This window comes from Mesoplodon bidens (assembly GCF_964165515.1).
Source record: "Mesoplodon bidens genome assembly, chromosome: 15".
Lineage (NCBI taxonomy): Eukaryota > Metazoa > Chordata > Mammalia > Artiodactyla > Ziphiidae > Mesoplodon > Mesoplodon bidens.
The window spans coordinates 20,994,960-21,008,551 of record NC_138171.1 but is presented as its reverse complement, the minus strand read 5'-3'; the positions used below and the strand labels follow the sequence as shown (position 1 = coordinate 21,008,551).

The 13,592-nt window shown below is 47.2% G+C and overlaps 1 protein-coding gene across 4 annotated transcripts in view; it reads left to right on the top strand.

Annotated features, from left to right (window-relative positions):
* The window catches only part of DHX35 (DEAH-box helicase 35), a 69,873-nt gene extending 56,513 nt beyond the window's left edge, over positions 1–13,360 (top strand). For 2 of the 4 annotated variants that reach the window (XM_081257370.1, XM_081257369.1), the window contains exons 19-22: positions 1,986–2,067; positions 4,279–4,350; positions 5,533–5,644; positions 11,357–13,360. In XM_081257370.1, coding sequence (XP_081113496.1) covers positions 1,986–2,067; positions 4,279–4,350; positions 5,533–5,644; positions 11,357–11,476 — 386 coding nt within the window. In that variant the 3' untranslated portion in view covers positions 11,477–13,360. The other 2 variants (XM_081257371.1, XR_014017675.1) reach the window with 2 other exon arrangements.
* Positions 13,361–13,592: the final 232 nt, after the last annotated feature.

The following is a 13,592-nucleotide window of genomic DNA, read 5'->3' as shown; positions in this document are numbered from 1 at the left end:
GGAAATGAGCAAAAAGGCGGTAACGTATACTAAAATAGGGTAAATCATCTCAGGTTTCAGTATAATGTCACCTGTCCTTACATTTTTGTTTTTAGTGTGCGCAGAGAAGCATGTCCTAGGACTCAGTAACGTACTGAGCTCTCTGGGCAGGATGTGGGTCTCCTTCCACCATTGTTTTACTGTTTTAGGGCATGTCTCATGCTTCTGTTGCACGGTTTTGTTGCTAAGCAAGCCGGCTTGGTTTTGTGGTTAAGCAAACTTGCTTTCTTGAGTGATCTTTAACTTACAAGGGTCTCCCATACTTTTTCTCTACTTACAATCCCCTAGTAGGATTAACTATTTAATCACCTCCTTTGTCCCTTTCCTCTGTCCCTATTGAACCCCTCACCCAGGAGAAAAGTTACATTGAATTTCAACTCTTCCTAAAGAGAGAAATTAAATACTAAGGAATAACACTTTGTAAGGTAAGGTTGAGCTCTGGAGGGCCACAATCATTGTAATATCTAAGATTCCCTACTACCCTCCCCTCAGGAGCCCATTTTTATCCCTTGGAAGTGATATCGTCCTGATAACAATGCACGTTCTACATAGAAATTCCTTTTGGGCAATTGGAGAGGAGGGACTGAATCTAGGATCAAACTGTGGTTAGAAATGTAGATTTGAGATTTATCAGTTCTGTGCTGAAGAGCAATAGAGAAAATCATGGAAATTCAATAAATTACATGCAAATTTAAAACTTCTAGATGTTAAAGAAAGCAAACAGTGAAAAATATTTTCAGCAGATATGAGATAAAAAGTTAAAAACTTTATGACAGAATGAGTTTATTTAACATATCTTTTAATAATGTTCTAGCTTTTTTTTTTTTTTTTTGGCCGTGCTGCATGGTTTGCGGGATCTTAGTTTCCCCAACCAGGGATCGAACCCGCACCCTTGGCAGTGAAAGCACAGAGTCCTAACCACTGGACCGCCAGGGAATTCCCTGTTTAACATATTAAGAAAAAAAAAAAACCCACTAGTTTCCAAGTTGATAAATGGGCAAAGGAATGGAATGGAAAATTCACAAAAGAAGAAATGTAGACAGTAATCAAATAAATGTACAATTAAAGAAGGGGTACCTTTTTGCTAGAACATTGCTGGTAAGAATGCAGTGAAACCGACATTCTCATACATTGTTGATGGCTTTGTAAATTATACCACCTTTTGGGAACCTATTTACCAACGTACTATATTTTATTGGATCCAAGACACCATCATTTGTAAGACGCACCATTATTTTATGTATCACTAAGAAAGAAAAAAATGCTGCCAATTATAATACAATTGCTGTCCTGATTTCAGTGAGTTAAAGTGTAAAAAAGAGTGGGTCTTAGAATTGATGAAATATATATCATAAGCCATATAGATGACATTATCGTTTTGCACAATAATTTGGATATATCCTGTGGAAATCATCTAATAAATGGGCAGGCTTTATCCTTGGAAGATGTTTACTGTAGCAACACAGCCACCAATTAAAATGAGATGTTTGAAAATTTTGAAGAATTACAAACTGTAGCTATAATCACAGAAATAATATTGTAGTGTTAGTGTCCCAGGTTGTGTCTTACGGAAGGAACATCATTCCTGCAAACTGCTGTCCTAAAAGGGAGTTCCGAGGTCACTGGCCAGCCTGTGGAGTACTCTGTAGGTTCTGGTGCTCAGCCTTGGTCTTGTCGTCTGTGGCCCGGGGAGGGGTTGGGGGCCCCAGGTTAAGGGAACAGTCCAGCGTATTTCCCTCAGCGGCCATTGTGGGAGGGTGGGGACCTCCACAGATGGTGCCAGGGCAGGTGTCCAGCACTGGGAAGCGTGGGGCTGGGACCCGTCCAGGAGATGGTTGTGAGGTAGCTCGAAGCAGCCTGGGATGGGCCTCACGGCACAGGCCTGAGCACACAGAGCATAGGGCAGAAGAAGTCTCATCCATCACTCTGTTTTGCTACCTGTGTAGGTGATCCAGATCCGGTTCTGAGGTGCATCGTTTCCGGATTTTTTGCAAATGCCGCGAGGTTTCATTCTACTGGAGCTTATAGGTAACATGATATTTTGTGAAGTCATTTGTGAAGTCACTTAAGGCATTGAAATCTTAAAAATAATCCAAACCCCATAGCAAGGTGACATGCAGGGAAAGTAGAGAAATTAAATCATTTTTCTTTATTTGTATCATGCCTCTTTCTAAAGATGCATTGAGGTTAGCTGTATAGCTTTAAGTGAAATGTCTTAACTTTATGGAAATGATTCTCATACTCAGCCCATCTCCGTGGTGTAGGAGGATGACAGTTACAAGTCTGGAAGCTGGTAATATTTCCATTCTAATCAGAGAATAATAGGACCAGAGGGAACCGTTAAAGATCTTTCCTAGAGAAGTTACTTTTGCCCTTGGGCAGTTCCTGATGTTTTTAGAGATCTGCAGAACTGCAGCCACCCAGATACATAGTGGCCACATTTGAATGTTGGCAAGTGTTTCTTCATGTGCTGGCCACCCCTCCCACTGCTACAGACTTCAGCCTGTCTCTTCCAGTTCCATTTTCTAGGCATAGAAAAATCACTGAGCATTGATGCCCTCCGATAACCTCTAGTATATTCAAATGTGGTAAAAGCTAACACATAGTTTAGGCCTCTTTTCTCTAACTGAATCATTCCATTTCTTTGAATTGTTATTTTTAGTCTGTCTTTTCTGAGCTCGTTTTAGTCTCATAACTTCATTGTAGCCGGTTTAAAGCGCAGTGATCATGACGATCTCTTCTTTAATAAGTGAGCAGTCAAAAGGCTTTCTCCCCAGCTTGTCTTTGCATCTCCTCCATATATTGTCATTAGCTTTTTCCTCTCAGAACATATGACAGTCCTGTGATCCTGCAGTCACCATGATGTCCCGTCCCGGACACTGGGCTTTGTTAATGAGCCCAGTGTTGGATTGGGCTTCTTTGTTTTTTTTTTTTTGCGGTACGCTGGCCTCTCACTGTTGTGGCCTCTCCCGTTGCGGAGCACAGGCTCCGGACGCACAGGCTCAGCGGCCATGGCTCACTGGCCCAGCCGCTCCGCGGCATGTGGATCTTCCCGGACCGGGGCACGAACCCGTGTCTCCTGCGTCGGCAGGCGGACTCTCAACCACTGCGCCACCAGGGAAGCCCGGGCTTCTTTGTTTTTTTTGGCAGCTCGGTCTCCTCCATCTAGCATCCTAGTAGCTGACTGTTTGATCCTCAGTGTAGCACTTTACATTTGTCTCTAGTGTGTTCTGTTTGTTACTCCAGGCCAAGTAGTCTAGCCTATCAGTATCATGATTCTGTTGCCCATTGTATGAGCTCCCCCTCCCAACGATGAGTGGTCCCTGTTTGAGGCAGCTCTGGAGAGGCCTGTGATCTTCTCCAGTGAGTGCCGTTATTTTGTTGTCATTTGATTGCCCCGCTCTCCTCAGGAGTATTAATTAGCAATTTCTACTAGCATTTACAGAATTCTTTCACCAGTGTCCTCAACAAAAATACAGGCTACATAATAGGCTTCGCGGTGGTTGGTCCCTTTGAGACAAAGTTCAGTGACAGTCATCTGATAGGACAGCCAGGACCCCAGGCGCTGGCTTTATTTCAGCGCCAGAGATGAGCTGGGTCATGGCCTTGAGGCACTTGCCTGACACATAGTTCCCTGGCACCCACAGAAGCGCTCTGTAATTATGGTTTGGGCAGCAGCATCCTAATCCATTAAGGTTCTCTTGTGAGCTCATCTTACCAATAGTTGTGTGCGTGGTAAATATTTTTTTGAATTAAATTGAATCAAGTCTGAGTTGGAATTTGAAATATTATCTCAGAGAAGTGGATAGTCCAATATTGAGCTTTCTTTTTTTCCTCCTATTATAGTCTCCCCCATTAGACAGTCTTTACTATTTAACCTTGTTTAATAGAAAAGTTTATAGACATAATCGTATATATTATTTCTGTCCTCAAGGAAATTTTTGAAAGAGAACCTACAGAAGATAAACATAAACATAGGCAGAGCAGTGTATTTCTCGGTTATTTTTTTGAATGTCCATGTGTTGCTTTTCTTCTCCCTTTTTTGCGTGATTTATTCTTGATTTCTAGAGTGACAGTGGGGGAGGGATCATAAAGGGCACAAGAGAAGATGGAGAGAATAGTTTTGTTTGTGTGAAGTACAACCTGCACACATTTTTGATGACGTTAAACGCGTCTGTGGGAAGGTCTTGCTGTAAGTGTTTAAAATGTACTTGAGACAAAATTGTTCTGCTTCCCAAGGACCATCCGTGACGATCATGAATTGCACATCCACCCTGCGTCGGTCCTCTACGCAGAGAAGCCGCCCCGCTGGTAAGCCCCCTCCTGCTCCTCTGTCTCGTAAGCGTGTTGAAGGCAAGGTCTAGTTCTTGTTCGTCTCTGGGTCCCCAGCGCCTGGAGTACAGGCTCCCAGTACACGTTTGCTGACTTTGTTCTACTGTGATCAGCTGTAGAATTTCTGCTCTATCAAGGATCCCTTTAAGCCAGTGGTCTTATTCCTCTGCTCACTGACCCACTCAGCAAACGTTCACGTTCACCCACGGACTAGGAGCTCTGTCCTTGCGCTGGGCGCAGTTGTGCAGAGAGGAGTTCAGGTCCCAGCCCACAGCCTGACAGACACAGATGGGTTCCAGTACCTGGGGAGAAAGGCTTTGATAGACGGGTGTATTAGATAGGTGGCTGAGGGTGGCACTTCATGTGCCAGCGAGTCAGGGCTGGCTGCTTCAGGGAGGAGATAATACTTGCTCTGGAAACTGATATCTTTTTTTTTTTTTTTTGGCCATATGGCATGGCACGCGGGATCTTAGTTCCCCGACCAGGGATTGAACCCATGCCCCCTGCAGTGGAAGTGCAGAGTCTTTAACTACTGGACCACCAGGGAAGTCCCTGGAAACTGATATCTATATTAATATATGCACTCCTAAAATCTGGGGATTTAAATTACCTTCTTGGCTCTTTGGTGTTGTTACCTCAGCCTCAGGCAAGCCTTTTTTTAATAGAAGTGTAATTTATATAGATTGGAAGAGTATTGACAACTGTGTTCCCCACGTAACCCGTACTCCTAGTAAGATATAGAATACTTTGATCTCTCTAGAAAGTTCTCTTGTGTCTCTTTACAGTTAATTCCCAGCTCCTTTCAGAATCAGTGAGCCTTTGCTTCTATTTCTGCATTTTCTAATACATTAGACTCTGTTCAGAGTTCTGTAAATAAAAGCATAAGGATCCAGAGGGTCCTGTGCTGATAATTGAGATGTCCTGGAAATCACGTAGGACTTAGAGTCTTCTCTGTAAAATGGACACACTGGTACCCACCACTCAGGTCATGAGGCTTAAGTGAGCAGCATGAATGCATTTGTTTAGTGTAGTGCCTGGCACACAGAGTAGATAGAAACACGTTAAAGGTAAAGGGGAAAAAACGCATCATCTCTAATCGTTGTGGTTCTGACTCTCATCATAAGATATAGGAAATTAGCTCATGTTTTCTTCTTGTTTCAGGGTTATCTACAATGAAGTTATCCAAACCTCCAAGTATTACATGAGAGATGTGACCGCCATCGAATCTGCTTGGTTATTGGAGCTGGCTCCTCACTTCTATCAACAAGGAACGGTAGGAATGATCCTAGCCTGTCCCCCAGAACCACCTGTTACCTGCCTCTTTGTATTTTTAAATACACATTTATTTTCCAGTTTAATGTCCTAAACTTGCTGTCCCCTCCCCCCACCCCACAATGGTACATAGGGTGAAAGACCATTACCATGCATGGTCCCAGACCGTTCTGGGTGAAAGCACCATACCATTGCTCGTGGTGAAGCGCATTTAAACATAAGTCCCTCCAACTTACACGACGAAAAAAGAGAATGTATCTTCAGCTCTTTCTCTCTCCCTCTGCTCTTCTAAACCATTTCCAAAGAAGTTCTGTCACACTGGACTGTGTTCACAGGAAGCAGCACAAATATTTTCTGATGAGGATTGCCTCGCCCAGATGGTAAACACATGTGCAAGCTTAAACCCGAGGCGGTTTAAACACATGGTGCGAGATGCTGAGCTTCGACATCGCCGTGTATATGGTATATGCTCTTCTTCCACGGCAGACATGCCCATTAATTCAGCATCTTTGTCATCTCTGATCTATTGTGCTTTTAGACTGTTTTTCTACCTCGTTGTGGGTCACATTTTCCTGCTTCTCTTGTCTAGTAATTTGTTGTTGAATGCTGGACATTATAGGTGCTTTGTTGTGAAAAGCTGGTTTTATTGTATTTATAGAATATTGAGGGTTTTCCTAGTAGACCGTACTGGTAGATCAGTTTAATTCCACCAAGGCCTGATTTTAGTCTTTTTCAGGCAGGTCTAGAGCAGCCCTACTCCTAAGACATGGGCTTTTTGATGCCTCAACTGAATGCCTAGGATATTCATTGATGCCTTTGCACTCTGGCTGGTCAGAGCTCCAGTGTCTCCAGCACTGTACAAACCTCCAAATCTCCATATCAGGTCACAACTCCCCAGTAACTAGTCTCTGCCAGCCTTACGGAACCTTGGCCTTCACATGTGCAGCTTAGCTTTCAGCCAAAGACTTAAGGGTGGTAGCTCTATGTAGGGTTCCGGAACTCCTCCTTTCTGATGCCTTGTCCTGCAGATTCCAGCTGGCTTAGCAGCTCTGAACTCTGATCTGTGTTCCCTCTGCCCAGCTACACTGTTCTCTCTTAAGGGTTCACTTCCCTATGACAAGGTTTGGAGGGCCATGCAGAGAGCTGGGATGACTATAAAGCTCACCTCGAGTGTTTCCTTCCTCTCAAGGATTACAGCCCTGTGCTGTTACCCAGTGCCTGAAAATGATTGCTTCAGATATTTTGTCCAGTTTCACCATTGTTTACCACAGAAGGGAAACCACAACCTGTTACTTCATCAAGGCTGTAACCAGACTACCGTGTTTTCACACCAAAATTTGGCTTGATTGGTATATTTTAAAATTGGGAGATTTCACATTAAATATGGATTTCAAGATTCTCTTGAAAGAAATGTTCAATTTGCCGAGTTTCTGAGCCTGAGTTACTGCCTGGGAGCAATCAGCAGGGGCTGAGGAATGGCTGGCTGCCTGCGGTGGGTGAGTGACTCTCTCCAGGTCCTGCCTCGCTTGTTTATTTCACTTGCTCAACGCTTCAAAACATGGGAGTTGTGATCCTATAAATGGAAGGATCTTCACATCCCTCTCCCTCCAGCAATGTTAAGGGAAATTGTCCTTTTCAAACCGTATGATATTTAAATCTTAAACAATATGACAGAAAAACCTTTCAAACCTGCATCATTCTTCACGTATCCTCATCCAGATATTTCAGCTAGAAAAGAGATCAACTGCAGGGACTGAGAAAAACACGGTGTGTTGTCTCTGCTGCACTGGGCTGATAAGAATAAACCTGAAGTGAAATAAAATCTTTTTTCCAACAAACCACTCAGGTGGAAAGCAGCAGACTTCAGAAGTCCAAGAGCAGCCATTAGAAATGCAGACGAGAGGTTAGGGAGAAGGGTGCACCGTGAGGGTGCTTGTTAGAGTAGCAGGAATCAGGCACCTAGAGAAGGGTGATTCTGAAGTGGCCTCGGGTTCAGTTAGACTCTTGGAGAACAGAATTAACCTAGAAGCGGAGTCAAAATGACAGTTCCGGTCGAACACAAAGTTAAAGAGCAGACTGCCCCAGAATTTTGGAGAAAATGACAATGCCAGCTTTGTCTTTTTTCTCCAAACGCCTGTTTTTCAGCTCTTCCGCTCCACTCTGATGACTGCCTGTGATCAGAGTATTTTTAGAGAGGCCGGGACCTCAGAAATCACCTAGGTCGATGACCTCATTTTACAGGCGAGGGCCCCAACCCTTCCCACACCCCAAGAAACTTGGTCCCTCCCTAACTAAACAGTCCAAAGGCACTTCTGCTATTAACTTCTCCAAAATGGATTGATTTCTCCAAGAGCCCTGCTGCTCTCCAGTGGCTGCCCGTGTATGGTGGATGGTCCTCCGTTGAGCAGTGTAGCACCTCGCAACCATGCACAGCCCACAGGTCCTCCCCGGCTCTGTTCCTGGCATCTTTGGGGACTTTCCATTACCACTGTTTTTCAGAGTGTTGCCCTCACCCTGTAAAGAGGCCTGAAATGGTCCAGAGTCAGCTTTGTTTATACTCAACATTCTCCTCAGAAATGAGCACCAGAAATGGTCCCACAGGCATGATGACCTCACCCCCCATTCCCAAGCCAAGGCTGTGGGTGTCTACCATTAGTGGGAGGGGTCATGTCAGGTGAAGTGCACAGAGGAGGGAAGTTGGAGAAATTCAGGAAGACCCACAGCTGGAGAGGGGAAGGACAGGGGGACCTGTTCAGAGATTTGCCTTTCAAGTCCTTACATTTTTTCTCCTGATTCTGAGATACCTTTGGAATCTAGGGAAATCCCTCTTCACCAGGGCCTTTGCAAGAATCCATACTGGTCCTTTCTTGGGCATTAGCGGTTAGAAAGTGTGGCTTCTTGCAGCTCGTTTACCTGTGTCCCGTTCACTCGGCCACCCATCCTGTCGTGCTTGGTGGGGTGCTTCGTCTTCTTTTGCACCTGCATTCTTTCAGGGCCTGCAGTTCTCTGTCGGCGAGGGGGATGGGTGTCTTGAGGCCATTTTAGTTGCACTAAGAAATGGGGTTTGGGCACAGAGTGTGCTGGGGTTGGCGGTCCTGCTCTGCTGGCAGTCGGCGGGTTGGGGATTCCTCATGTGAAGATCCTGCTGCATGTTAGGGGAGCACATCTGGGATATCTCCTGGTTGTTGGTTTATGATTATTAAGGGGGTATCAGGGATACCTCAGTTGGTGAACAGAGGACCTTTATTGAAATCATCCGTTTATACTGCCTGCCTCAAATGCATATTTTAGGATTTCTAGCGCTTTTGGCTTTACTTTAGAGTGTAAAGAATACTTGTCTCCCCCAGTCCTATTATCTGATGCCCATGATTATAATGTTATGCTTCCTGGGTTATTTATACTGGTAGAGAGTGACATTTCTAAAAGAAAAACGTGTCACCAGGAAGTGTCCTTTTCCTATGTGTCTTCCCCACTCTTGCGCAGGGCTCTATGAGAGTAGGGCCTCGAGCTCAGGTACCTGACTTTAGTTGGCTGACCTCTTTGTTCCTAAGGGGAGAAGACCTTCCCTTGACCATTCTCAAGAAATTCTAGGAAACGCGAGGTGATCTGTGGCCCGAGCCCAGGCCCCAGAGTAGCACGGATATTGGGCTGCAGTGCTGGCTGGGGGGCCTGGGGTAGAGGGAGAGCCGCGTCTCACTGACAGCTGCCCGCAGAGCCCCGGGGGCCCAGGTTGAGCCAGGGTGGCCTGACCTCGGGCTGTGTGGCTTACTGAAGGCCGGTTTCCTTTTTTGGTCACTTGGGCTTTTTTCGTCTATTGCCTGAGGGGCAGGGCATTTACTGAGAAGCTGTGGGCCAGATGGAAGCTTTGATTTGGTCACTTCCGTGGGAACCACGTTGAAGTCTGTTTCCTTTGTCTGACCAACCCCAGCGATGACGTTTTCTCTTCTCTTGTAGCACCTGTCCCTAAAAGCCAAGAGGGCCAAGGTCCAGGACCAATGAGCAGAGCTGGGCTGCCGCTACAGGGGCTGCTTGGTGCCCTCTCCTCCACTCTGCCGACCCCGCCCCAGGGTTGGAGAGCTGGTGTCGGCTCCTGTGGACCCTTCATCGGCTCTTAAGTGGGCTGCAGCCCGTTCACAGCCCCTTCCCACCCCTCAGCATCTGCATTCCTCACTGGGATCCCAGAGGAGTTTGTGCCTGGGAGGGCATCCTGCCTCTCGGGGGCTGGAAGGCCCGCGCTCTTTGCTCACCCAGCACCCTCCCTGGCCCAGCGTGCCACTGCCACCAGGCACGCAGTCCTGGCCCAGCTTTGTGGGGAACGAGGAGGAAAGCGGGCTGCCGCAGGCTGAAGCACCACGTGGAGGCGGGCAGAGGGTTTGCTGGGCTGGCTTTGCTTTCCCTGCTGGGGTCCCGGCTCCGTTGACCACTGAGGTCCGCGGCCAGGTGTGAACAAGCGTGTATCTATGAAGGCCTGAGACCCTGGAAACATGGTGGATTTCTGTCAGAATCACCCAGGGGCGTGTCTGGTGGGCACAGGGGCCCCCAAACCAAGCAGCTTCTGTTTTCCCTCTGCCCGTGTCACTACTTGTCAGCGGTCAGGAGACTTGCGAGGCTTGGCGATTGACAGAGAGGACCCATGTGTGCTGTGCTTTGTTAACACAGGGTTTCTCTGCTTCACAAGCGGGCTTAGTTTCCCTTCCGTGCACGGTACCATGTCCTGATGCCATTAGTGAAAGCTCATCAGCTCAAACCCCATCCCGGATCCTCTGTAGCAGAAATTCACAACAGTTTAGAGGCTCTAAGCTTCTGTAGCTCAGGAACATAACTTGTACGTTTGCCTTTTGTTTCCTTGGGTTCTTGCGAGAATGCCAGACCGGGGTAGGGGCTCTTCCAGCAGGCACTGGTGTCATTGTCCCCCGGGCTGCTTTGCTGTGATGATGTTTGCATTTCAACCCATGACTGATACAGATTGTTTTCCCCTTACCGTTTCAATGACATTTATTTTAAAAACACGTAGCTCGAAAGTTTATTTTTGTACTGATGTTAGTTTGGATGAGCCACTTTTGGCACCAAATGTGTATGTCATTTTTATTTCTGTTTTATAAACATGTAAATAATAGTGATAACTTGTTAATAATAGTAAACCTTTATACTTAAAGTAAATGTATTCCCTCCCATCCATGGTTCTCGTGGTCTGTATTTTAAGATGGTCCAATTAATTCTTCCCACTGAGGGCTTGACATTAGCTAAGAAACCAGATGCTTGGCACACAGCAGCTTTGGGGGGTCACATGGCCACAGGAAGCCCCATAAAGCAAGATCATGTGACCAAATGCCCTCCAGAGCTTGTTAGAACAAACATGGGATGTTGTTTAGATGAAGTCCCAAGGAAGTGCTAATTCCTCCCAGTTTCCGATCGGGATCCTTGTGGAGAAAGGTCAGAAATACTTTTATAAAGTCTTAATTTAGGACCAGGGCCGATCCTAAAGAGCTTCTGTTCGGGTGGAAGGAGGAAAAGGTGCAGAATCCACATCCTCCAGTGGGTGAGACCACAGATCAAAACAGGAGATCAACTACAACAGTCCTGGGTGCAGCCCGGAGCCAGCACGGCATCACTGGCCGCCTCTGCCTGTGCGTCCCTGAGCCCAAGCACATCTGTGCCCCTGTACCCACACCAGGGCACGCCTCTGAGCTTTGTACCCTGTTTCACGTGGCAGCCTCGTGTGTGGAGAGGAACCATCACCGTCAGAGGCTTGCAACCACGAAATCACGGCCTTGGCCCGGGGCCTTCTTTACGCGTATCTGCAGGACCACGTGACCTCATCAGAGAGCAATGACCCAGCCTGGCTGAGAGAGGCCAGCAGGGCCCGATGGCCTAGCAAGCTCACAAGACTTTGTCCCCAAGTCATTCGACAAGAATGAGTCCCCTCAAGCCCCACATGGATTTTCAGATATTGTTAGTGGAATTTCCACAGTACTGCAGTGTCCTCGTTCTGAAGCCAGCTGCTCGGGTGAGACGGTGGAGGGGAGTGGTGTCCTGGAGGCGCAGGGATGGGCGCTTTCTGTGCTCGTTCACACTCCGCTGGTTCTTTCTTGCAGCTGGTCTTCCTGAGGGCTGGATGGAGCCATCACTAGGAGCCCCCTGGTCCAGCCAGTGCTCCTGCCCATCTCAGTACAGTCATCAGATGCCGGCTGAGCACCTGGGCTGCGTGCATGGCACAGGGATGGGGGTGGAGACGTTTGATGACGAGTGACTGGGTGAGGGGACCAGCACGGAGGCAGGGGACGAGGATGACAGTATTGAGAGATTGCAGAGGCCACGGCGGAAGGTAGAAGCCAGGCAACATCCAAAAGAAGCTTCCCCACAGCAAGACCCTTTCCTTGTGAACGTACAGATCGTGCTCACGTTCTGCTGCCCTGTCTGTCCCCTCCCAGTTGAGCCTTTCACTTTGGCAATGAACGTGGAGAGTCCCCCCAGTCCCCCAGCTCCACGCTCTGGCATCAGCACAGCCTGCCACCAGCGCTGTTTTCCCTTGGTGGCCCATGTGCTTCCATTCAGTCTGGGTTCCCTTGCCTTCTGGCCCTGTTCCCAGCTCTGTTTTTCAGGATGCAGTGCTGACGGCTTCTGGTCACTCATTTCGTGGGGTTGAGTGGTGCGGCACTGGTCTGAGGTGCCTAAATTCGGATGACCGAGAGACCCCATCCTGGAGCTGTTGAACCAGATCTCTGACTGTGGGACCTGGGAGTCTGCAGTTGGAAAAGCTCCAGTCCAGATGATTCTAGTCATGTGGTGGATTGGGAACCACTGATAAAACAGACAGATGTCATGAGGACATCAACCCAGGGAGGGAGGTGAGCCACCAGCTGGGCAGTCAGGAGGAGCATCAGACTTGAGTGACAGTTTTTATACAGGTGGTACCCTAACCTATACCAGGATCCACCCCAAGACCACTGGCCTGTTCCCCTAAAGCTCTGATCAGTGGGGTTGGAATTCAACTCCAGGCAGGTTGTGATGGTGGGCACCAATGTCAGCCCACGGTGAGTTTTCCCGACTGCCCTCTCCAAGTGACAAATGTAATAATAAGCATTTCGTAAAGCTTAAAGTTATTCTATATAAAAGATCGTCCCATCCTTCAGTTTTTGTGTGTGTGTGTGCCAAAATGTTCTTTCTTTTAGACAATGTTCTTTCTTTTAGAAAATGATGGTGATATTAGATGGTAGTTAAAAAAGATGTTTTCCTTGGAAAAACAAAACATCAACAATCTTACTTCAGTCTCCCAATTAAAAACCAATTCAAAATAAAAACAAAAACTGGTTGATGAAATCCCCAAGTCCAGGAACCACTGGATTGTGGGCTAAGTGGACTGTGTGGGCCAGCTGGCAACATCAGCACCAAGCATCATAGCTCTGGGGAAATGGGCTGCCTTGCCAAGCGACTGAATTTTGCAAGTGAACTTCTGGAGCAGCAGGAGGACTGCCTGTCTTTACATAATTGGAAGGATTCAAGGCAGCAGCCCCAGCCCGCAGATCCCTTACTTCACCTTTAGATAAGATCAGATACTTTCCATTCTCCAATGAATCACCTGGATGTTTCCTCAGCCTTGCAACTTGTGCTGAAACAGGATGATGGAACTCTGGATTTCCTATCTTTTTTTAATCTATTTTTTCCTGTCATTGGAACTGGAAATAGCCAGTCAAATCATTTCATACTCAAGCCGGCCACTTCGGGGCGAGTAGCTAGTCTGGGTGGAGGTGTCCTGGAGAGGGCTTGTCCCTGGATCCTCATGGCCACTGCTCTGTCTGGCAAGCCAGGGGGATGTTCTGGCACCTCTGGTGAATCACAGAGATGTTGCCTTCTGTGTTCTTGGGTGGTATTGAACTTGTTCAAACAGGCTGTCTTCTTGCCTGCCAAAGAGATTCCAGGGCATCATTTTCCCTGGCCCTATGGCATGT